This window comes from Phalacrocorax carbo, chromosome Z, assembly GCF_963921805.1.
Source record: "Phalacrocorax carbo chromosome Z, bPhaCar2.1, whole genome shotgun sequence".
NCBI lineage: Eukaryota > Metazoa > Chordata > Aves > Suliformes > Phalacrocoracidae > Phalacrocorax > Phalacrocorax carbo.
Window position 1 is genome coordinate 37802065 of NC_087548.1, and position 25466 is coordinate 37827530.

The following is a 25466-nucleotide window of genomic DNA, read 5'->3' on the forward strand; positions in this document are numbered from 1 at the left end:
ATGTACAGCACTGAGTTTCCAGACACAATATCTCATGTGCCTTGATGACAAGTTGCTTAACAATTTCAGAGACTCATGTCTTTGATTAAGGATACTTTGGTAAAGTTCTTAAGCATAATCATGAACTTAAGAACAAAAAGTGATCTTGGATTCAGTGGGATTGTTCATGTATTTAATCCAGGCTAAAAGTGGAGTGCCTTTTCGAATTGAGGTCTGAAAAGTGGAGCATGTCTCAGTGTCCTTCCAGACAGCTTGCCATGAGAGTGACCTAGATACTGACTTCATAAATAGAGCCAATATTTTAATGTTTTCTGTGAAACAAGTGTAATACAGAGGTCGCTGTAAATGTGTTTTATAATGCACTTGGTTCTTATTTTTAGTCAGTGTAATGTCTGTGAGCCCCAGAAGTCGTAGCTGGCTAGGGCAAAAAAGCCAAGATATTTGCTGTTGCTTGTCAAACACTGAATGTGAGTGGGGAGAGGTTTTGTTGTTTGGTGCTAATGAAGCCATTCAGTTGAGAGAAACAAGCTGTAGAACATTTTTTTCTCCCCCTCTTGTCTTCTTATAGCTGACAATCTCATATGGATTTTGGCTATTGGTGTATATAATTAAAAAAAAATTAATATCTGTTGAGCTGGTTAACTAATGCTTTTTACTATGTTGTAATGCTTCCCAGTGTATGTTGGATCTGCCTGAGAATTCTGATAGTCTTTTTGCCACCTAACCACCAGGGTACATATATGTAGTCCTATTAGATTTTCAAGCTTAACTCATTCAGATTTCCCTACCTTCTCTAAGTATTAAAGAGCAGGGTAGACTTCTTCCTATGCAGACTGTTACCTTTCTGTTAGAAGATTTCAGTGCTTTGTTCTTGGTTTTTTTCACAGTGATTTCTAATCTGTGGAAAAAATACCAGTCTTAGAACCATGCAAGGTGCTCTGAGTGTTTAATTTTATGATCTATAATGGCAACTTGCTTTGCTTTTCAGGGTATGTTTGACCTATAACCAAATATTGGCCTCCTGACTTAAAAAAAAAAACAACCCAAACAGAAAAAGCATTATTTTTTACAGTTTATACTGGATTTTTTGTATCATGGAAGCCTGCAGATATTCCTGTTTTCACCTGCCATTGCCAATATTTTGTTGTGGTTCCTTCCCCCCCACACGCACCCTCTTCCCCTTCTCTCTTGTGGACCTAATAGCTAGGCTGGAGAAGAATACCTGAAGTGATTTCAGCTTCTGTTTAATGCACAGAAACTTTCTGGTTTCTAGTATAACTGCAAAGGCAGATTTAAAAGGCTGAAGTTGCTACTATGTTCTAAGGACTTAGAGAGCAAATGGCAAGACTTCAAATTCAGTATTAACAGAATAAAAATTAATTATCTTATTTTCAAACACGTTTCACAATTTTGGAACCATGATGTTACTATCATCTTTGGTTTCCTGACAGAATTTTTTTTTTATGTTTCTGGTTTGTTGAAGTGATTTCTTTCACTGTAAATTTTAAGAACTGACCTGCTCAGTATAGGGCTAATGAAGCTGTGGCATTAATGTTTATTTTAGTTTGACATTTTCCCAACGATTTCTGGATTCCTGCAGTTGTACGTTCTTTTGTTCAAGTCTGCCATTTTGTGCAAGTTTGGTTGGATTTGGCTGTGTTTAAAGATTAATGGCATTTTGTTTTGGAGGGCTCCCAGAGAACACAGCTTCCTTCATAGTTTCCTCTGTTTTAATCCTGTTGAACTCCCAGAAAGAGCTTGCTTTTAAGCTGATTTAAACAAGTGAATTAGAGCAGTACTGTTATATGAAGATACATCTGCAGCTTTATGGGTATTGGTAACAATGTCCTATTTAGTCCTATTGGTAGCTGCTTTATCTGGTGAAGTGCTGTGCAGTATTGTTGCATGATGTCAATTAATATACTGTGAGACTGTTAATACATGTGAATTTTAAATGTGCTTGCTTTTTTTTCTTTTTTTGGAAGCTTATATTTGTTCCTGTTCCCAAGTAGGAAGAAAGAAGCTAAATGCTGGAAGGAAATGTTGTCTAAGTTGGGATTGCTCTTAGTAATAACACTTCCCACTTTCCCTACAGGTTGTTTGCATCCGTTCTGCATGGAATGCTCTGTCACCAAAGCTGAGTTGTGATACAAGGCCCCTTATTTTAAAAGCGCTGAATGAATTGTTTGCCCTGGTTCCCTCATTAACAGTGAATACAAATGAATATGAGGTATGTACTCATGGACTAATGTAAGTCTCTTAATTTTAATGTATCTCTGTACATGAGTTTTAAATGTGTCTGCTTGTTTTTAATATCTCTAAACTGCACCATAACTGCCTAATCCAGGTTAATCATAATGCCTATTTCCATACAGTTTCACAATTTCAGCTTGCATTAGTGAATCCTCAGAGATAGGTGAGAAATTCCAGTGCAAGGCTGATCAAAGGTTTCCCTCTCCCAGAATGTGAGGACATGTGAATTTGCCTACAGTTTAAACTTGCACCCCTTTCGTTTTCATAGCTCAGTGCATGTTGACATGACAGCAGTTTGTGTCAGGTAACTGCCTCTACTTCAACTTTGTGTTTGGTTAAAGGAAATCTGAATGCTTGTTTTGTTCGTTTTTATAGAAATTCAAAGCTCAAGTTATCAGCTTCCTTTGGAACAACACACAAAACAAGGTAGGTGATACAACTGAATATGTTAATTCCTGGTGTGGGTAACTGGATATTAAGTTTTATACCTTTCTGTTAAGACAAGGTTATCAGTGTCAGTAATCTCATTTTCTAATAGAGTTTTCTTCCTGTCATTGACTTTTTTTAATACTGTTTTTGAAGCAGTGCACATGAAAGAAGGTAGCTGATGGGCCTTGCATCTGACACTCCCAAGGAGAATTGTACCACAAACTAGGTTGACTCCTCTGGTAGACTTCAGCCTTGACATGACGAAGTACTGTTGGCAAAGATGCAGCTGTGACAGCGCAGTTCTTTGGTGGGGTATTGTAATGTAGTTGGAACGTTGGACCATCATCACTGTGGGGCTGGTAGAACCAAAGTATTTTAGTTTAAATATAGCTCGGATATTTCTACATAAACTACCCTCACAGTGGTAATGGAGTGTAGCAATCAGAATGTTTGCTGTCAAGCCTAGGTAATTGGTCTTGCTACTTTTCAATGTGTACATAAAGCAAGCAATTGAGAGTGCACCTCAGGAAAACATTGTTATTTTAAAGGTTTTTTTCAGCATTTAGATGTTAGTGGATAGGCTCTTTGTATGTGGAGTATCCAGTAGGTAGCAATATCATCAGCTGTGCTTGTGATTTTCTTTTTCTTCTTGTTAATTTTCTAGGATCCTGTTGTAGCCATTTCGGCCTATAAATCACTCTCCTTATTTGGCTCTGAAGAACATACAATTCTTCATCTTCCTGAACAGGTAGCAATGTTGTATGTCTAATAGTAAGGATATCCGACACTTCCATCTGATATGGGTTGTGTCCCCTTGGAAGGGAAACAAGGCCTTGTGCCATCTCTACGAGACAACCATTGAAGCTTCATAGAAGGAATATGAGCTCCTGCTGGTGAAATGGAATGATATTAAGGATGATTAGCATAGCTAAGACTTATGAGAGGGGAAAGGCACAAATGAAGGCCAAGTGAGGTCTAAGCAGTCAGAAGGTAATTTTTTGTCTTTCTTCAGTTAAGTCTGCAGGTTATTTTTTGAGCACCTGATTTGCATTTTATGTTCCACTGTTAATGCTTGCAGTTGAGTCTTGAAACTAAGCAGCCTTTGTGATTACTGTTTCATCCATTGCAGCCACACACTTGTTTAGTGGTTTTGTTCCTGAAATGGGCAAGTCCGTTTGAAAAGTAGGTGCTATTTTTGGAATTAGCTGAAAACTTTTCCTCTGTTTCTTTTCTGAACTTTTACAGCTGCCTTGATAAAGGCAGCCAGAGAGGAATTGAGATACACATTGGAAAGTTTTTTATGTACCTACAGGGCTGTTAAACTCTGAAACTTCAGTCTGATTAGTTGACTCAATAACATTACAAAATGAAAGGGTGCAAGGAGATGAACATTTAAGATCATCTATGTGACCTTTTTTATACACAATAACTTTGTAAGAGAGGCTAGGAATAATCCATTGCTGCTTTATGACATAGTAAATACCTCTAAGTTTTCATTTACTGCATTATTACAAGATAAGCTCTATTTACATATTGTAACTGGCTATTACAAAAAGGTCAGAATATGCAGCTTTAAAATTAAAAAACATGCTTGCTTTATTTAAGTTGATGAGAAGAGTTCAGCATAAACCTTACAAATAAAAATGTGTTTTGCATGGAAGAGCACGAGACAGAATAAAGGAAATCTCTAAATGCTGCTGCAATACGGAACCTTTCACAGTAGTACATAGCTCTGTCTTACTGGCACTGTTACTTTAGACTTGTTAGAAAATGAGTAAGTATATTTTTATTGAAAGCATTGTAAACACGTTGCAGTTTTTCAAATTCTGAAAACTAGTATGGAAAAATAACGTCTAGCAGAAATGCTTAGTGTAATGTAAAGTGCCAATGTAAAACATTGTACTCTAACTGAAGAAGAATCAGAGTGAAAATGAAGTTTTAGTAATATTAGTTCAGTCTGTGTTGAAATTATTTTACTATTACAGATATTGAATTACATACCCATGTGATTTTTATCAATCAGTTTTGCGTTTCATTAAGGTAGAGGAAAAGCTTTTATTCTGTAAGCTTCAAATTAATGAAAATGAGAGAAATTAATAAAGTGGGGAACGTCTCATATATAGTTGGTATTTTTGACACTTGGTTGACACTTGGAATCATGAAAGGTAATGAGGATTTGGAATTTTTGTGCTGACATTTTTTTTAATCTTTGAGGCACGAGCAGAAGTTGACTCAGTGGAGGAGGCAGACATGAATGAAGATGAAGAGGAGAAGGAGGTGGATCTTTCTGTTCCAGGTTCTTCATATATCAAGCTGTTGTCTCTAATGCCAGCTTCTGTTTTAGGAGGTATAATATATTCAGTATTTCAGTTAAAAGGTTCCAACCAGAAGGAGGGCTTAGTGCTGGCATTACTATTGAATTGTCAGGTGTTTTTCCCAAGTGCCTTCTCCAGATCTGTGGGAAGAAAATTTCTAAGCTTGCAAACAAATCTGTAAGGCCTGTTCCTGCAACAAAGGTGAGGGAAAATTAGGAAAGAAAAGCAGGCTTTCTATGGCAGTTGGTTGGAACATGCTGCAATTAAAATTTACCATAGCTGTCTGCTTATGTGAAGCATCGTAAAGTGAAGTTTTAGCTAGTTTTTTCTCTCAAACTCCTTTACAACTGATTTGTAATTTCATTTTCCATATAGTGTCAAAGCATTAGAGACCACAGGGTATCAGAAGTGGCATGAAAACTTTATTTTTTATTTTAATAGTTTTACATTTTGGATGACTGAGATTGTCTGAAAGCTGGTAGTCAGAGAAATAAAAATAACCACATATAACAAACTATAAACTTCAGATAACAGATATTTATTTATTATTGAGAGATGTATCTCTGCAAGAAGTATGCTAAGAATTTTGTTCATGTGATGTCAGTTACCCTTTTTTTTCCCCTTCAGACTGATACAAGCGTTAAAATATGATTTGCTAGCATTTGAAGCACATCTAGATATTTCATTAAATTTAACCAGATTTTCTAGTTAGAGTTATCTCTGGCAGCCTAGATCTTTGGGTGGTGTCTCTTGCCTGAAGAGTTGCTTTTGAATGGCTTGTAAGTCCTTTGGCATGACTAGCAAGTGCAGTAATATGACAGCAGTGATACTACCTGTGCTAGGGTATCTCTGTCAATGTGGATAACCAGCAGAGAAAGAGCTGTCCTCTTTCAGAGAAGTTCTCTATTGCTGTAGCCCCTAAACAAAAAAGCTCTCATAGAAGCCTAGAGCAGCTAGGTGGATAATATTTTCATGTCAATAAATTTTGTTTTGTTGGAAGAGTATCTAGCGTTCAGGATTCAGTGTAGTGAAAATTGCTAACTGCATTCTGAGGTTTTTGCTTGAAGAACATTGGCATTACAGGTAGAGAAAAAAAAAAGAATCCCAAGGTGTAGGTGCCCTTCCTGCCATGCTACAAAAACTTACCATGTTTAGACTGCTACTCCACTGTGAAGTTGCATTGGGAAAGAGCATTGCTGAAAATCACAGGAACTTGCTGAAAATAGGAAATGTGAGGAAGTTCCAGTATAACTGTTTTATTCCAAGCTGTCATACATATTTCTTGGACCCAGAAGGGATGAGTGAGTGTCCTTTTGTCTCCTTTGTCTTCTAGTTCAAGCAGGACTATATGTGATTTGGGAACTTGCATGCCACGTTTCAAGCCTGGTGTGAAACAGTTCCCTTAAAACAGTTTTATAATGAAAGCACTAACAGACTTTTAAACATAGCAGGTTTGCAAGGGGCTGACACAACGTTGGCTATCTGTTGTGATGTGGTACATACATGCAGTACATACATGGTACATACAGAAACATAACCCTTTTTTCTAATGTGTGCCTGCAGTTAGCTGCTTCAGATTGATTTCACAAATGAGCAATGACTTTATATTAGTTCTGTATAGTGTTGAACCTGGTTAGCCTATAAAATGCATAGCTTGAGAGCACAGAACTTAAACAATTTGTACTGCTTTGGTAACAGAAATCAAGGTAATACTTCCCTTTGTATCACCTGTTTGCATATACACTCTCTGTCTCCATCTACCCTTTTTGCATTGTGTTTCTTTAAGTCTCTTTAAAACAACCTTGTTTTAGACACAATATTTTTCACTATATTGGTAAACATTAGTTTTTATTTCTCATTGTCCTTCTGTCAGCATGTGTCTCTGTTATTGGCATAGCGGTCAAAGAATGCAATCAACAGCTCAAGGAATAGTTAAGGCTATTTTTCTTCCCAACCTTGGTATCTGACATGACTTGGAGCCTCTTGAAATAGCAGTGGCAGCAAGTATGGTGTCAGAAGGACTTGATAAGAGTTGTCAAGTCTTTGACCTTGAGCTTTCATCTGAATGTTATTACTAGTTTATTTATCTCCCCTGAAGCACATGTCATTTTGGGTTTTCCAGGGTTTGTTTGGTCTCTCAGTCATCAGGCTCTGACATTCTCTTTCCTCTCTCCTCATTTTCTTGCACTTCATCCAGCGTTTGAAGAGTTTGCAGCATCCCTTGTAAAACAGGAGATGGCCAGCATGCCCCGTGGTGTGTATCATTCTGCTTTGAGAGGAGGGGCAACACGCTCAGACCAGGGGAAGACCATGGCAGGTGTTCCAAACTTCTTGCTAAAAATGTATGAGAAGAACAAACAACCAGGCATGACGCCAGGCCTTGCAGGTAAGCTGTCACTTTCTTGAAGTTAGACAAACACATATGCTTTGACCCAAAGGTTTCTATGAATCTGAGAGTGACTAAGTTTAAGAAACAGTGATGTCTTATGGCACTTGCATATGCTAACATACGCTTTTAAATTTATTAAGTTTCCTCTGGGTTCTCTACTGACTTATACAAGACTTCTGAACTATGAGCGTGAGTATGGATATTGACCTTCGTTTTCCCCTTCCTTGTCTCTTTAAGCTGGCATGTTGTTGTGTTACGACCTTCCAGTCCATACTGGCAAAGATGGCAAGCCTATTAATCGATTTCTTGTCAGCAGGGGACGCAATTTCCAGCAAATGTTGGTAGCCCTCATTCATGAGGTAAGTTGCTGGCTTTTCTTCCCTTTTCAGAAGTATTATGCTTCTTTCCCTACCTTACTGTCTCATTTGTTTATGCTAATTAGGTATTAGTATCAGCTAGCAATGGCACGTATCATAATTAACTAAAGTTGCTGTGAGGGACAACTAACATGAACATGTCAATACTTTCATGTGTGTGTGTGTGTGTGTTCACTGCTGAAGTACCTCTTCTGAAAATCAGTAGAACAAACAGAAGCTGACCTTTGCCTTTATGCCTTGCACACTACTATACCTGCCTTATACGTGTTGTGTGTGACCAGTTGTAGGTGAGTAGGAGGTCTGAACAATGATGGGACCCTGTGGGGAAATGACATCTATGCCTTGCTAAGACTTGCTATTTTATTGTCTCTTAAACGTTTCAGTTACCTGACTTAATAGGCTTATGCCACTGAAACCATGCAGTTACCTTTGGTATGGTTTTGAAAAAAGGGCATGGAGTAAGCCCCCACTTAATCATTACAGCAAATAAAGTGCTTTTAACAAAATCTTTCAGAGAGTTTACCATTACAGTACTTTCATGGTTGATATGAAAGTTGATCTTCGAAAATTTTGGAGAGCAGCAAAAAAAAAAAGTAGTTAAACTGGATCAAGGGAAATAAGTGTTCCTTTCCCCATTTTGTACCAATCAAAGCAATTATTAACACAAGTGGAAGTATATTAATATCTTCAAAACTTCACAAAATAATTCTGTTAATACAATCATTTTGTGTTGCTGCAGAGGTTAATTACATGCATCTCGGTGAAGTTTCTGCTCACAGGACATAAATAAGAATTTATGAACTATCAGTCTGGTATAAGCAGGAGAGCATAGATGGCGATTTAAAAAAAAATTCTATAAAATTTAGATTGATTCTTAGGCCCTATGTCCAGAAATGAAAAAAATGTATGAATATCTGGACATACTAAAGATATTTTTTCTCCACCACCCCACAGCAATACCAATGTGTGTTCTACTTTTCAAGAATGGAAAAGCTTAAATGGTCTCATTACTCCTCCTTTCTCAACTGCATGTACAGGAATTTTGGTGCTATTTAAAGATAATTTGATGGTACACTGTTTTGTACAGAGGAGCCTTCAGAGCACAGGATGGCTCCTGTGTTGACAGTGAACAAGAACTGTGTAATAAAAGGACATGTTTCATCTAACACTCATACTGTATTTGTTGCAGAAGTTGAAAAAGGTACAATGAATGAGAGATGAATTGCAGGTGGCAGCGTATCTGGGTCCTGGTTTTGGTTTGTGACTGACACCCAGAAGAGCCTACTCGCTGCAAAATTCCTTTATGATGCTAATAAAAATCACCGACACTGAACACTTTCTCTTATGAAAAAAGTATAGCACAGGATTTGAGTGAGAAGGTTGTGTGCACAGGGTTTGGAGAGTTTTCTGTTTACAAACTGAAAGCCTGACACAGAACACAGGTGTTTGCAGTGGAAAATGTGTGGGGACTACATTCTGATCATGTGATGCATCCGCATGGCTCCCTCCTGGCTTTGCTCTCAGGTCCTGCTCCCTGCTTGTTCACACTGCATTTGTACTGGTTCACTCCCTTGGTCTCTTTGGAGCAAACGAACTAGTTCCCTCTCAAGCAAACCTGTCTGCAGCATAGTTTGCCTGAAGTTTCCAGTTAAGCAATGTGAATGTGTACGCTGAAGTTGGCTGCTTCTACCTAGCGCTGTCTTCCAGCTCTGTACTGTCTCTCAAACACTTCCACATGCTAGCACGCAAATAGGATTTTTACCTATCATACAACATCTTATCATTTTGGTCCTTCTGAACTGAAAAGCCAGGAAAAGTAATAACCATGTTCTGTGGCCACAGAGACACCACATAGATCCCAGTAGAAGTTAGGCCAAGTGGTACAAGGGCGAAAGCCAGTCTGCGCCGGTTGGACAAGGGTATGGAAATCCCCTCTGGTGCTGTGTTATGAAGATACTGTTAGCACAGTTATGAAGTACTTCAGGTGGCAAGTTCTTCCCTCAAACTAGTAAAAATAAAAAACCAAACCCCATCCTTAAACACAGATCTCAAGGTATCTAATCATATATGCAAATTTAATAGCTGTTTTCCATCTTGACATCTTTACTGCTAAAGAATGGAAGCAGAAACTGGAGATAATACCCCTCATCATCACAGGAATGTGCAAGTAAAATCATGAATACTTTCTAACTACTTGGATGCTCCAGTGGAGAGCACTAGGGGAAGTCCACAAGGATGCTGCAAAACATGTCAGAGCAGATTTAGAGTAACACGTTATGAATGAAGCATGGACTTGCACAGCATCCAGAAAGAAAAGCTCTGCCTTCTATATAGTTGCTTCATTCAGTGGGACCTGGGTTCAGTGCCAGAGGTTCTGGAGAAAAACATATTTAATTATATTATAATAAAAGGCATGTATTAAAGAGTTATATAAGCCAAATTACAGTGGTATGAAGATGAGTTCTAAAATATTATGTTGTAAACACTCACCTGTTACTCTACTAAAGCTGCAAATACAATCTCTGGAAAAAATAATTTTTTTGTGTGTACTAGCAGTGATTATAACATCCAGCAGCACATCAAAAATTGACTTTTCTTCTGCTAACAAGCTATCTACATAGAAATAACACCTTAAAATTGTTTGCTTGAAAAAGCAAGGGTTTTTTACTGAATGTGGTGAACTGGATGGAGTTGGTGAATACTTACCAATGATTGGAGACAGAAATATTTTGTGAAGTATCGCAGTATTTTACACAGTCAATTGATTGAAGGTGTAGTAAAACTCAAAAGAAATCCAAGTATGTTTGAAATATAAACATAAACACAAAACATCTTCAGACAATCCCAACTGCACCCTTTTAGTGAAAAATTGCAATAACTATAAAATTTTTGTCAAAATATATCAGTATTTCTGTTCTCAGCTTACAGTGCTTTAAAAGACAAAAAAGTTTTTTCTTTTTTTCTTGCCTTTTTTCTCTTGTACATAGAAACAGTTGGAGTTAGGGTTGTCAGGAAAAAAGTATTTGGGCCTTTGGCTAAAAGTGAGGCCCTGGGCTCATCTGTCTGAATTTCATGCCTTAGTGTTTGTTCTCAGTGTTCTTCTGGGGAGTGGAGTTTAACAGTAGAAACAGGGAGATTAAGCTATAAAGTAGTAATGGTCTAAGAAAATTAAGTTAGCAAGACCTGGACTCATCTTTTCCCTGCAGTGGCTATAGGAATTAAAGTGTTCTTGCAAAAGCACTGCTTCAGAGTTCAATACAGCACATTAAGCAGGTTTTTTTAGGGGTTTTAGATTACCAGAATGACACTTCTTTGATTTTGATTCCTTTTTATTTTGATGGAGGGTTTTTTGTTGTGGGTTTTTTTCTTTACTCTTCTAGTAACTTTTTAAGTTTTGTTGAAAAGAAGACTTAAAGTTGCCTTTGAAGAATTGCAGTAAGCATAAAGCTCTGACAAAACTGTGAGGTGGATGTAAACACCAAGCAATTACAATTAATTAAGAGATGGCAAGCATCAATTTATTTTATCTCTAAAAATCCCCAGCAGTTGACACTTCCTTACTTAGGGATTAGCAGTCATTAATAAAATTGCCACACTGGGGTAATAACAACATTCTTCTCTCTTCAATGATTTGATCTGTGCTTGCATCTGTAGAATATGAACCTACAGGTTGCATATCTGACTGTATCTGTGTATGCTTAGTTGCCATTATTACACTTGGTTTTGAAAACTGGGGCATGGGTAGGGGCTTGAGGCAACCAGTTTCAGTTTTGGGAGATTTTTTATGAGTAAAAGTGTGATGCCTGAGATTCTGCTACCCAAAAAAAAGCTACATGAGATTTGTATCCAGAGGAAAGAATTTCTTTTTCTATGTTTAAAAGTCTATAAAGTATACAAATAACAAATATCTGGGTTTAGCTGCCATTCAAATCTAACAGTAACAACAACTGTAAAAAGGTAATCACAATGAAACTTTAATGGGCCAGTCTTACCCTGTCTCCTAGGTGCTATTCTAGCTGAGAGATTGGATGCAGCTCTAATACCTGTCATCAGGATCACATTAAGATGCAGAAGGATTTTTTAATGTTATTTGAACTGGTGTCTCACAGGAGGCAGAACATATGTTCAATAAACAGTGGTGCATTTGAAATGCTGTATTGCTCCTTACTGGTCACTAGTGACTTGGAAGAGGAAGATCATCTTTCCTCAGACATTGGATTATGCTGTCTGATTGGTTATTAAACAGAGCTTGTTAACATCTCTTTGAGAGAACATGTAAGTTACTGTAGTCACAGTGGTCAGAAGTTATACAGAGCATGGGTTTTCTTTGTTTTCTGTACAGCTGCCTGGATCACACTGTACAAGAAGTCCCTGAGGTTTATCATAGTCACCTGGGCTACGTTAGCCAATAATTATCTGTGACTGTGTCAGTTTTTGGAGTAATTCTTCCTAGGAGTTTATAGGAATAATTTCTTACCAGCTTCAGTTATCTCTGTTGTGAAAGTGAATGAGGATGAATAGTCGTGTGTTCACATCATGTACCACGTTTTGATGGTTCTGTAAATGCATATTTTGGATTAAAGTTATTAGGCTTTCAGCAAGCTACCTATCTTTTCTTTCTGTAGTGGAGATGAAGGGAACAGTGCAAAAAGTGAAGAGGCACTCTGCTTTTGGCACACAGATGTGGTAAATGGTAGTTTTGACAGTCTGAACCAGTGCAGTGTTTTTAAGGAGGAGGATCTTGCCTTTGCATGTTTCTTAATATTCAAATGCTTTCTTTGTATTGGAAATAGCACAGTTATTTTGCCCTAATCATTAGTAATATTTACAGGCACAAGTTGGGTACTAGTGGTGAGTTGTACAGTACTAAATACTATTCTGTAAATATTATTTACTCTGTAAATAGTAATCATGTTAGGCACTCTGTATAGTCATGGAAGAAGCATTCCCTGCTTCTATTTCAAGTGCATTTGTTAGGTGTGTTTTGATGACAGGCATCTTTGAGCGCTAAAGTGCAAAGGTCCTTCTGTGCATTTCTTTCCTGGTTTGATTTTCATGTAATCAAGAGATTCAAGGGCTTATTCAAACTTTGTATGTGAAGTACCTTAGGATGATAATTGGATTTTCTGGAACAGAATTTGCTGTAGTATTTTCTTTTGGGCCTAGGTATTTCAGAGGATGTAGTTCAGATTATGAACTACTTTGTGCTGGTTACCATTACTGAATTTACTGAATATATCTCCAGTGATGAAATAGTGTTCAGGAAGTAAGTTTGTTGACAGATTCTTGCTTTTTTCCTCCTCAGTCCAGTGTGTCTTAGAGAAAGAATTTTTTTTTCGTCAAAGAGGAATGCTGGGTGAGGATCTGGAGTTGTATGCATGAAAGCATGTTAAAAAAAGCCTCTAAGCAAAATTTGAGATAAAAAGAGACATTACTTCACTGTTTCATTGGTACGCATATGTAATGCTAGCCTTAGTTATGAAATCACTGAGGCTACAGTTTTTATGTCCCATATGTGAGAAGTGCATTTAAATGCGTGCCTAAACATTTCACTGACGTGGGTATTGTCTAAAACACACTTGCACAGCCACACGTTTGTTAGAGATGAGATGAATTTAGGGACTGTGTGAGTTGGTAGGGCTAACGAGGTGGAAGGCTGTTGTACTAAGTAAAAGAACTTACTGGGATTCCCACTCTCTCTGCTCTACTGCAGATTTTAAAGTGGGCCATAAATATTAATGATATCATAGTTTCTAGGTTATTTAAACAGTATTATCTAAATTAGATATCCAGGGAAGTGGTAGGAACATGTTTAATGTCACTGTTCACTAAATTTGTTTTGTGTGCTTTCTGCTGGCTCCCTGTACTGAAATAGGAGGTATCAGCACTGCTTATGTGATAATCTTCAGCTCTATGGCCAATCATTTTTAGTCATAGATGAATTTTACTTGAGTGTTCTTTATTATGTGAAGATGTTCTGTACTCTCTTGTCATCCTCTCATTCCACATACCTGCAAAAAGTTTACTGCCATGAAGAAAGTTAATCAAAAGCTTCTTCAGCAGTTCTGCTGGTCATCAAGCACATCTGTAAATTTTAGATAAGATGGGCAAGGTGCTAATTGTATGCTCCTGATTAGACCATGTTGTCTAGTTGCTTTAAATGCAACAGTACACCTAAAGCCTTATATTTCCTGCATGAGCACGTGAAGTTTTGAAAGCCTGCTTTTGCTCTGGTGCACAAGTGTGGATTACATGGTGAACTTCATAGTTCAACTTGAGACAAATCAAAATGCACAGGTCTAAAATAGTTTCAGAGAGGTAAAGGGAAAGGCTAGAGTTGCTGCAGATGCCTCAGGAACCTAAGGCAAACAATTCTGACTGGACCCTTGGTTGCTCATCAACTTGGAGGAGTTGATGAACATAGATGAGAGGGTTATGTGAATACAATTTTGTTTAAAAGGGAACGTGTTGTGTTAATTGAATAATTTAAAGATGATATTTTTTTCTGCAGGGTGTGTTTGTATTGGTTATGGGGTGGAGTAGGTCATCTCTTTTGGTTGACTTTTAGATTGTATTTATTTGTATGGATGTATGAGTACCTACTCAAAACTGATTTAAGTTCATTACTTATAGTGGGCATGAAACTTTAGCATAGTCTTTTGGTTTTTTGTTATAAAATCCATGTAAAGAAAGAATATTGACCCTTTTATGTAGATCGTGAGGGGCATAAAAAAAGAGGGGATGAAGCAGGAAGACTTAGGAAGATGATTAACTGACAAGAGGAGTTCAGTTGTTTATCTTGGTTAACCATTCTGTACAGAAGGGGCCAGCAGAGCACATGATGGTTCAGAAAGGAGGGTTTTGCATACCTTGAGGCATAGAGTGTTTTACATGTTAGCAGTGACTAGTCTCTGTAATAAAATAAAATAGGAGGAATATAAACAAAGAATAATAACTTTCTGGGATTAAGCCTGGCAAGATTAGTTACTGTAGGTGGGCTTTGCACAATTTTTGATCACAGCTCACAGGGTTTTTCCATAGCTCAGGGAGTCTGGCATGTTCTTTTAATTTAGAAATAGAAAGTGTAGGCCTTAAACAGTGGATACTAAGATATATCCCATCTCACTTTAACCTGATATGTTGGCTTTCCTTTATTAAAAACTAATTACCCTGGAAGCTTCTGAGATTGTTATTTCCAGTGGAATCCAAATGGTTGTGATGACTTTTTTTCATCTTTTTGGTAGAGGCAGGCAGTGGAAATAATTGGATCGTAGCAAGAAAAATAAAAAATCGATGGGTGTGCCCAATGTATAATATGATGAGATATAACAATGTGCACCTATCATTTTAACTACTAATCTTATGTTGTGAGTCTGAAAACACAGCATTTTAAAGGAAAGGATACCTAAACTCCTATCTTACTTGAATAAAATGTTGTTTGCAATTAAGACAGTTAGAGGGAGAGGAGGTAGAGACTCCTAACCAGTTGTGATACACATTTTTTGTGAATTAATGTATTTTGATTTATAAATTGCATAATATGCAAATTGTGGGGAGAGGCGTACATATATCTTGCAGGACTCTGATGTCTGGAAAAACTTTCTTGGTGGCATTGAATTTGTGATCCATTCTGTTTAACTTACCCCTGTAATTACTTTGTTAAGCTACCAAGGCCTAGAAAATGGCTTTCTACTGAAATCACTTGACTTCATTTTTGGTTTTCAGCATGCTCTGAAAAAGTCTTTGAGTCAGTTTGCTGTGGTGCTTACTGAAGAGAAGAACCCTGAGCATCTGAGAATTGTGTATCAGATTGTGTAGTTGACAGAGTTATTAGTTTGTTGTGAAGTTGAGGCTGTCACACCTGTATGAGATTTGGAAGCAGGCAGGGAGAACTGTTGCATGTTTCTTTAAACTATCTTTGAGGTGGTGTTGTTTTCCTCCTGTTGGTTCTGTACTGGTGCTTCCTAGAGAGAAACTTTGTGATTCCTTTCTTTTTTTCAACAATTCTCTTCCTTAAAGGAAGTTTTAACTATGAACTTAAGCCAGGTAATAGACAGCCTTACCAGAGGGGATGCAATACCGGACCTGTTGGTCACCAATGGAAGTGAGCTCATTGGTGACACCAAGGCTGGAGGCAGCCTGGGCTGCAGTGATCATGCACTGGTAGAGTTCATAGACCTGAGGAATATGGGTCAGGTGAAGAGTAAAGTCAGGAACCTGAACTTTAGGAAAGAAAACTTCCAGCTGTTGAAGGAGTTAGTCAATAGGACCCCCTGGGAAACTGCCCTTAGGGACAATGGAGCAGAAGAGGGCTGGCAAATCTTTAAGGACGTTTTCCATAGAGCGCAAGAATTCATGATCCCCAGGTTTAAGAAATAAGGAAAGAGGGGCATCTATGAGTCAAGACCTGCGGATCAAACTAAAAGGCAAGAAGGAAATGCACAGGCTGTGGAAGCAGGGACAGGTATCTATCTTGGGGAGAGTATAGGGATGCTGCCTGGCTGTGTAGGGATAGGGTCAGGAAAGCCAAGGTGCAACTGGAGCTGAACTTTTGCAAGGGATGCAAAGAATAGTAAGAAGGGGTTCTACAGGTATGTCAGCCAGAAAAAGAAGGTTAAAGAAAGCGTAACCCCCCTTGATGAGCAAGACTAGTAAACTGGTGATAATGGACAAGGAGAAGGCTGAGGTACTCAGCAACTTTTTTCCTCAGTCTTCACTGGCAACCTCTCTGCCCGCACCTCTCGAATGGATGGACCACAAGGCAGGGACTGCGGGAACAAAGTCCTTCCCACTGTAAGAGAAGATCAGGTTCATGGCCACCTGAGGAACCTGAACATACGCAAGTCTCTGGGACCTGACGAGCTGCATCTCAGAGTCCTGAGGGAACTGGCTGATGTTGGTGCAAAGCCACTCTCCATGATATTTGAAAAGTCATGGTAGTCAGGTAAAGACCCCGGTGACTGGCAAACATTGCACCTGTTTTTAAAAAGGCTAGAAAGGAGGACCCTGGGAACTACTGCCCTGTCAGCCTCGCCTCTGTGCCTCTGGTAAGATCATGGAGGAGATCCTCCTAGAAGCTATGCTAAGGCACATGGACGACAGGAAAGTGATCTGAGACAGCCAGCATGGCTTCACCAAGGGCAAGTCCTGCCTGACCAAGCTAATGACCTTCTTTGATGGAGTGGCTGCATCAGTGGACAAGGGAAGACCTATGGTTGTCATCTATCTGGACTTCTGTAAGGCCTTTGATATGGTCCCCTGCAACATCCTTCTCTCCAAATTGGAGAGGTATGGATTTGATGGATGGACTGTTCACTAGATAACATTTGGCTGGATGGTTGCATTGAGATGGTCAACAGCTCAATGTCCAGATGGAGATCAGTGACAACTGGTGTCCCTCAGGGGTCCATACGGGAACCAGTACTGTTCAATAGCTTCATCAATGACGTAGACAGTGGGATCGACTGCACCCTCAGTAAGTCTGCAGACGTCACTGAGCTGACTGGTGCTGTTGACCCAATTGAGGGATGGGATGCCATCCAGAGGGACCTGGACAAGCTAGAGAAGTGGGTCCATGTGAAACTCATGAGGTAGAACAAGGCCAAGCATTGGGTCTGGCACATGTGTAAGGAAAAACCCCAGTATCAATACAGGCCGGGGGATGAAGTGATTGAGAGCAGCCCTGCAAACAAGGACTTGGTAGCACTGGTGAATGAAAAACTGACAATGTGCGCTCGCAGCCCAGAAGGCCAACTATCCTAGGCTGCATCAAAAGTAGCATGGCCAGCAGACCGAGGGAGATGATTCTACCCCTCTGTTCTGCTGAGACTCCACCTGGAGTACCAGTTCCAGCTCTGGAGTCCTCAGTTCAGGAAAGACATGGACCTGTTGGAGCAAGTCCAGAGGAGGGCCACAAAAATGATCTAAGGGGTGGAACAGCTCTCCTATGAGGAAAGGCTGAGAGAGTTGGGGCTGTTCAGCCTGGAGAAAAGGAGGCTCCAGGGAAACCTTGATGCAGCCTTTCAGTACTTAAAGGCAGCTTATAAGATGGGGACAGAGTTTTTAGTAGAGCCTGTTGTGATAGGGCAAGGGGTGATGGTTTTAAACTAAAAAAATGTAGATCCAGACTGGATGCAAGGAACTTGTTTTTTACAGTGAGGGTGGTGAAATGCTGGAACAGGTTGCCCAGAGAGGTGGTAGATGCCCCATGCCTGGAAACGTTCAAGGTCAGGTTGGACGGGGCTGTGAGCAACGTGATCTAGTTGGAGATGTCCCTGCTTATTGTAGGGGGGTTGGACTAGATGACCTTTAAAGGTCCCTTCCAACCCAAAGCATACTTGAACATACTTATATATACCCTGGTCATGGATACTAACACCTTTTGCATAATTTCCCCCATATTTAGATAGTCACCTACTTGTATTTATTTTAAGTGTCTGTTTAAAGCTTTTAGAAGCACCTAAGATTTACAAAAACTATGACAAACAGAAACTGCTCTAGCATCTTTGTTATGAATGTATTTTTGTCTACCTGTGTTACTAAGTGTTGCGCTTATTGCCGCATATAATTCCACTGCTCTCTCTGGGATCAATTATCTGTTGAGCTACCTTAAGCAACCAGCTTTGTCTGGCCTGGGTAATAAAGTTGAAAGCAGCTTGGTGTGAGTAAAACCAGAAGGGAAGACAAAGTACATTATCATTTTAGTTTTCTACAGCCATGTGTAATGTCTTATGGGCATGAACAAATGATTACCTGCAAATCACAGGTTGGAGAACATACATTCTGCATGTGTTAGACTTAATGTAACTGCTTTTACCCTTTCTGGTGTGTTTCATAGGTTAACATTCAACCTTCTGAATGGCACCGCTCTGTACTGCTGCCACAGTCCTGGTTAGGATTTATGGATCGAACATACACTGCAGTCCTGCAGGTAATTTTGAGCTACAGAATATTGTGCACAGTAATGTTTGTTCATGTCATGTGAATTTTTATTTTTACCAGCAAGAGCATCCATGCAAGTTATGATAATTTAAAAATAAAGCTTGAGGTATTTAGTAACAAAATTTTTGAAAAGGAAATAAAAATGAGTCTTCAGTTAATGGCAGCATGATCTGGGATACTTTGTAGAAGTATAACTTCTGCTTACAGTTCAGGTTCTTGCAGTCTTGTTCCTGTGTCAAGTTGCAGAGTGTATCAATTCTTTTTTAGAATGTGAAACTTTAGCTAGACCTCTAACCTTTAGAGCTCTAACCTATTATTTTGCATAGAAATTTTGTAGTAATAGTATCATAAAGAAGACAGAAGCTATTGAGGAATGATTCATTAAATAGAACTTCTATTAATTAGCAGGTAATGCTGTCACACTGTGAAGGGCTTGTCTTTTTTTTTTTCACTGTATCTAATGATTAGGAAGTATCTTAAAACCTCTCTTTCATTGGGTTAGCTGACCTGATATCTAGAGCAGTATAGTGGTTTTGAAGAGGAAAATTATCTAAAAAACTTTTAAACAAATAGCTGCTTTCTAGAAGGCTCTCTTTCTGCTATTACAAGGGCATATTTGCTCGTGTTTCCAGGCCACATCAGCTGTTTTCAGCATGAGCAGCTCAGGTTGCTGAGCAAATTCTAAAAGCTTTGACTGTTCCTTGTGTTGCTGTTGCAGCAGAACATACGCTTCTCTAACATTTTCAAAACAAATTTTGTCTTGGCCATCAGCAAAATATCAGATTTTAAGCCAAGCCAGCTGCATTACAAAGCAGGCAGCAGCTGTTCAAAACGTAATTTTAGGTCTAACTACAGAGGGGGCCATTTTTGCTTGCAGTGAATTACTTTCCTATTTTGCTTCCCCTCTGAGGCAAGTTTTCATGAGAAGCTTTGCAGTTACCAGACTTGTTTCTGAAAGCCTCTCTAGGATTTTGTGCCATGTTACAGGGCAATAGAGCCTATTTTTGTGGCTTCTGAAGTCCCTTACTGGAGACCTAGTATATACTTACTCCTTTTGCTTCTGTAGTACATTTCATCTGAGATGGCCAAAAGAGACTACAGTATAGGATGAGTAGTCTGGATAGTGCATAAATCAGTTTTTCTGAAGAGCTAGTAGAGTAATCGTTTCTACAGTTTAGAGGCAGACACTCATAGAGTCCAGTTCACCAAAACACTTGAGGATTTTTTTCCCTTCAGACATCTGAAAGTCCTCTTATCTTTTATTATGTCTACTTACATGCCTAAGCATGTCTGCCAGTTTGGGCATTCAGCATGTTTTTGAGACAGAAATCAACCTCATCATGATGATCCTACAGGTCTTGATTTAGTACAGAACTTAAGACAATGTTTGGTTTTGGGGAAATCGCAATAGGTTTTTGCACAGTTTTAATGTGGCCATTTGTGTCATCTGCAGCTTGTTTTCCTCAGAATAAAAAATTATGAATTCTTGTACTTAATATATTGTGTCTTATAGTGGGAACCCATGTGAAAAGCAGTTAAGCTCACTTATGAAGTAGCCCTCAAGTGAAAGGCTACATCTATTACCTAAGTGTTCTCTGATGAAATCTTATGATGATTGGCCACTTCTGACTGATTCTGTAATTCTGCAGGGGAGGCAGGCAGAGCTGGAGATGCAGTTAAAACATGGAAAAGAGGATCCTGAAGAGGTGCGGTACAAACAGTTTACAGCCTGGCTCTGGTAAGGAAGTGCCTGTCTGCTCCTGATTAGTTGTATTGGCAAGGAGTGGGCAGAGAAGGGCAAGACTTCGAACTTGCAAAACTAAAGGCTTTGAAGACTGTGTGAGCACTAATGAAAAAAACAAAAAACACCAGATACAATGACCTGGGTGGGGCAGAAGGCGCAGGAAGAAAGAAACTAAACTGTGTAAGGATTCCTATATGCACAGGTTCACGGGTACCTTCCCCTCTACAGTGTCTGAAACTTTGTAGAATGAGCAACTGGAAGGAATGGAAAATTGTATTTGTTTTGTGTCTTGTTAAAGCACAATGATTATGCAAAGAGCAAAACTTAGTCTCTACAAGTGAACCCTCACTGAAAATGGCTTGATAAAAGAAATGTAAGCCATAGTATGATGTATGTCACAGTGAACTTAGACACCTCAGTTCATATGGTAAGTTGGCAATGCTGAGCCTGAGGATGTTATTTAAAACCAAGCACATGATGCAAATGCTGATCCATATCCTCAGCTACTTCTGTTTCAGTCAGCTGAGGAGTGTCTCTTAGTCTGTCAGGATCTAGCCATGTATGTGCATGGCCAGGGGGACAAGGTGGAAAGTGGGAGGCTTCACAGATAGAAAGAACTACATTATCCATGGACAGTATAAATACCCATTTCTGCATATGTTCATAAATGTTTTCGGAACAAACATAAATACAAACAAAACCAAAATGCCTTTGCCCATTTTAGTCAAAAGGGTGTTATTAGGTCCCGCTCAACAGGAATGCAAAACTGGTGTCTGTTGTTTTATTCCAGCTAAGTCTAGATTGGTGGGTTTCATAGTAAGATCAGAATGATACAGTATTGTAGAAGAGATTCTTTATGTAACAGTGGCACAATTTTCTATTGTTTCACTGCTGAATACCTTTCTTGATGGGGTATAAAGAGAAAACATTTTCCAGGTAAGAAGAATGCCTGTAGCAATGCTGCTTTTGTAGATTTCTCCTGAACTGACTTCTGCTCTGTATTTCTTAAATAGTGGTAATATAATCTAAGTCAAAACCAAACAGAATTCCCTTTAACAGTAAAGAAATCAAAGCAGTAAGTGAACTGGGAGCCCAGTATTAGCGTTCACATCTTTTCCTGTTTCCCCTTAATTACTTGGTGCTTTAGGGCTCTAACTTCAGTACCTATGAAGAATTTGTGTTGCCATTAGGTTTAACCTGATTGTGGACAGCTTGGTATAAACTTTAGTGTTAATGCTTTATTGTGTAAGTACTGTGCAATTTTGCATTGGTATTTGCCAAGTTGGTGTAAGTGTTTCTAGTGTAGGTGGGTTTGAAACTGTGTGCAAAAACAGTATGATTATAAAGGAGAGCCTGAGTATAACTCAGTCTTACAACATACGGCCTTAATTTTGAGGCACACATTTTTAGCCTTCTAAGCAGGTGTTGTGGAACTGTAATTAGAGTGTATCTTTTTCTGAGGATGACAGCGATGGCCAGGATGGTATTGTATTTTGTAGTATAGAGGATCTCCCTTCCTCACCCAAACCTGACAATATAGAAGATTCACTGCATATCTGCTTCTGTCTTGACATGAACGCAAAACTAAACAAATGCAGAGAAGTAACCTATTATAAATCAACTACAGTAACCTGTAAGAAATTTTAACTACTCCTATGGCTTTCATTTAAATGGAGTCAGTTATGCCTAATAGCATAACTGCCTGTAGTCATTTCTAGGAGTACAGTAAGTGCTGGATAAATTGTTATGGTTGTCCATCATAAAACATTATCATTTTATTATGCTAAAGCATAGCACAGAGATCTGGACACCTCTGTAACAACTCAAAGAACAGATTTATGGCTATAAAATGCATGAACCTGTATTTTATAAAGAGTGGTATGAAGTCAAATAAGAGCCCATTATAAAACATCGGTAGCGCACATGAACACATAGAAATATTGGGTGGTACGTAGGCATTTTTACAGTTTTAATGCTTGTGATTAATTTGTGCTAAGTCTTCTGATAGCTAGATGAGATAATTGTTAACCTAGAATGGACATATGTCAGGCATAAGGGGAAATTAGCTGAGTGCATGCTATAGTATAATGAACATGGTGTAAGTTCTTTCTGTTTCTGTTGCAGGGTCAGAGATACGTTGACTGATGTCATCAAAGGTGCTTCAAAGTAAGAACTGCTAATTTATTCCAGATAAGAATGAGTTTTCTTTTGTGGCAGAAGACATAAGATAAGATTTTCTGCAATTGGTTATCTGCCAATTCCATGATTTCACATGATTGTTATTCAGGAACAATCTTGTGCTTTGAGATTTTTACTACTGACTGTGTCTATTAGAAGGGCTGATGCCTAATGTTTTGAGTAAAGCCTGGGTAGTGCTATATGCAGTATTAGCCTGTTCTTTTTTTTAACTAGCAGACTGTTTGCCTCAAGTATCTTCATTTATCTAGAAGTTAGCTGGTCTTCAGTGGAGTATGGGCTTTTCAAAACTGTCCCACTTTCTGTTAAGATATATTTCTTGTGCCCAGATGCCCCCAAAAGCAGGAAATTACCTGTTTTCAAATTGTGACAGGCCCTAGTGAGACCACATTTGGAGTACTGTGTCCAGTTTTGGAGACCCCAGTTTAAGAAGGATGTAGAACTGCTTGAGCAAGTCCAGCGGAGAACTACCAAGGTGATCAGGGGGCTGGAGCATCTCCCTTATGAGCAAAGGCTGACAGACTTGGGTTTGTTTAGCCTGGAGAAGAGAAGACTGAGGGGGGATTTCATAAATACCTACAAATATCTAAAGGGTGGGTGTCAGGACGATGGGACTAGGCTCTTTTCAATAGTGCCCAATGACAGGACAAGGGGCATTGGGCACAAGTTGGAACACAAGAAGTTCCACCTCAATATCAGAAAAAACTTCTTTATTGTGAGGGTGACAGAGCAGTGGAACAGGCTGCCCAGGGAGGCTGTGGAGTCTCCTTCCCTGGAGACGTCCAAAACCCACCTGGAGTCATTCCTGTGCCCCCTGCTCTAGGTGTCCTGCTCAAGTAGGGGGGTTGGACAAGCTGATCTCCAGAGGTCCCTTCCAACCCCTACCATTCTGTGATTCTGTGATTCTATACACAGATTAGGAAATTGTTTAAGGCAAGAGGTACAAGGAGATTTCAAAGAATGTAACTAGGCACCTAGTTGTAATTATTTGTAGGTGTCTCTTATCTGAAAGGAAATTGTTTTGGTGTTCCAAACAGGAGAGGTCAACGACATTCCACTAAGATCTGTCTAGTTTTAAAAAGCAAACCAGAAATCCAGAATATACTTTTATTGTGAAAATATGATCTTTGGATCTGGAACAAATGCCTAAATTTGCAGTGTAGGTGTATTTTTACGGCAACAGTTGAGGAAGTTTTAGAAATGGAAGACTGCAAAAAGTGTAGTATGCTGTGTACCAGTCTAGTATAAGACTAAGTGGTGTAGCATAGTTGCATTGTTCAGCTGCTATTTTAAAACAGCTAAGACTTCCAGCAGGATTATGTTGCAATATGTTTTCTGGGAATGACTGGGATATCAGCATCTATGTTGTCATGAAACTGAACACAGTTACATTCTCTCACTTATTCGTAAGTAACAGATTGTTTTCTTACTTGAGTTCCTTAAAAGTAAAGGTTTGCTCTGTGGTGAGGTTAGTACTCTTTGAAACCTTTCATTTTCCATGATGTTAATGTTTTCATACGATAGCAGAGTAATTAAAAGCTTTTTTTTTTTTAAGCTGAGATTTCAGTGATGGTTGCTCTGCTAAATCTCCTCAACAGGTGGTGTTGCAGTGAAGTGGCACCTGCCTGTCTAGCATTTTCTGTTTGAAAGCTTTTTGTGTTGTCCTGTGTAGAGATGGTACTAGCAAAGCCCAACTGGTGCATGTCTGTGAGGGCTACTTGCTGTGCAGGGTGGTGGTCCTCATAGCGGAAGCAAGCTTCTGTTTCTATACAGCTTCATGTGTGCTAGCCTTTATGTAAAAGACAAACAAGAAAAAAGGCTGAAATGCTTCTCTCCCCCATTTTTCTCTCTAATTACTGAAGATGGAAGGCAATAGACTTGCTGATCTAGAAGACAGCCCAATAAAGTTGCTAGGTGCAAAGGTCCTCCTGGACCACCTGTAGCAAAGTAGGTCATATGGAGGAAAGTTATTTCCTGCATTGAGGTACATGTTTTGTTGCCTGCATCTCTATTATGCTTCTTAACTGTTTGCCTTTTTCTGTCCAGAGACAGCCCAGTGGTGAAAGGAAACTCTATTTTTGCCTTAACTGGTCTCGCAGTTGCTGTAGCCAAATACGAAAGCAGCCTTTCCTCAGATACTGAAGGGATGCCTGAGGTGAGTCAATCTGGGAGAGAGACTCTCTACTCTTAGTGGAATATAGTGAAGCAATATGACCAGGTGTTTCGGCAGCTGGTAAGTGGATATGAGGTACTTCACATTTTGAAGTTCAAATTTCACCCTGTTCAGCGAATGTCATGTGGTAACTTGGTGTGTGATCTTTACAAAAGCAGTCAGAGTGTGTAGGTGCCTTCTCACAAGAAACATAATGACGAAGATGTTTATTTGTTGGTTTTGACAGATGAGATAGAGGTCTAGTGGATGCTGAAACCCAGCCGGCCTCTTTTCTCATAATTTTTGCTTTCACTGAATAGTACCTGATCAAAAGTAGTGTCTGGAGGGTCAGCACTGGCAAGTAAATCATTCTACTTACTGTACATAAGAATAACAAAATAATCTCATTCCTGATGGATCATAGCTGGAAAATCAGCTGCTGAGTTTCTGTTCTGGTAGGACCTCATTTCAGAAAAAATAACGATTAATATTTGGGCTTGATTTTTGCAGACTGGACCTGATTTTTTTCCCACAAAACACTGGATTTCTGTGCTCACAGAGACGCTCTTTAGTATTGTGAATAGCCGCTATCACCCTAAAGGTCAAGTCTTCCCATGGTTCTATCAGGTACGTGTGGTGGTGTTAAAGGTAAGAGAATATATCTGTATTT

General features: G+C 39.1%; 1 protein-coding gene across 3 annotated transcripts in view; it reads left to right on the top strand.

Moving 5' to 3' along the window:
• FOCAD (focadhesin) overlaps positions 1-25466 on the top strand; it is a 125457-nt gene that overhangs the window by 69693 nt on the left and 30298 nt on the right. For all 3 annotated transcript variants that reach the window (XM_064438988.1, XM_064438989.1, XM_064438990.1), the window contains 11 exons: positions 2096-2230; positions 2629-2679; positions 3347-3430; positions 4897-5029; positions 7195-7383; positions 7624-7745; positions 18601-18693; positions 20354-20442; positions 22573-22614; positions 24691-24799; positions 25307-25423. In XM_064438988.1, coding sequence (XP_064295058.1) covers positions 2096-2230; positions 2629-2679; positions 3347-3430; positions 4897-5029; positions 7195-7383; positions 7624-7745; positions 18601-18693; positions 20354-20442; positions 22573-22614; positions 24691-24799; positions 25307-25423 — 1164 coding nt within the window. The remainder of the gene's footprint in view (positions 1-2095; positions 2231-2628; positions 2680-3346; positions 3431-4896; positions 5030-7194; positions 7384-7623; positions 7746-18600; positions 18694-20353; positions 20443-22572; positions 22615-24690; positions 24800-25306; positions 25424-25466) is intronic.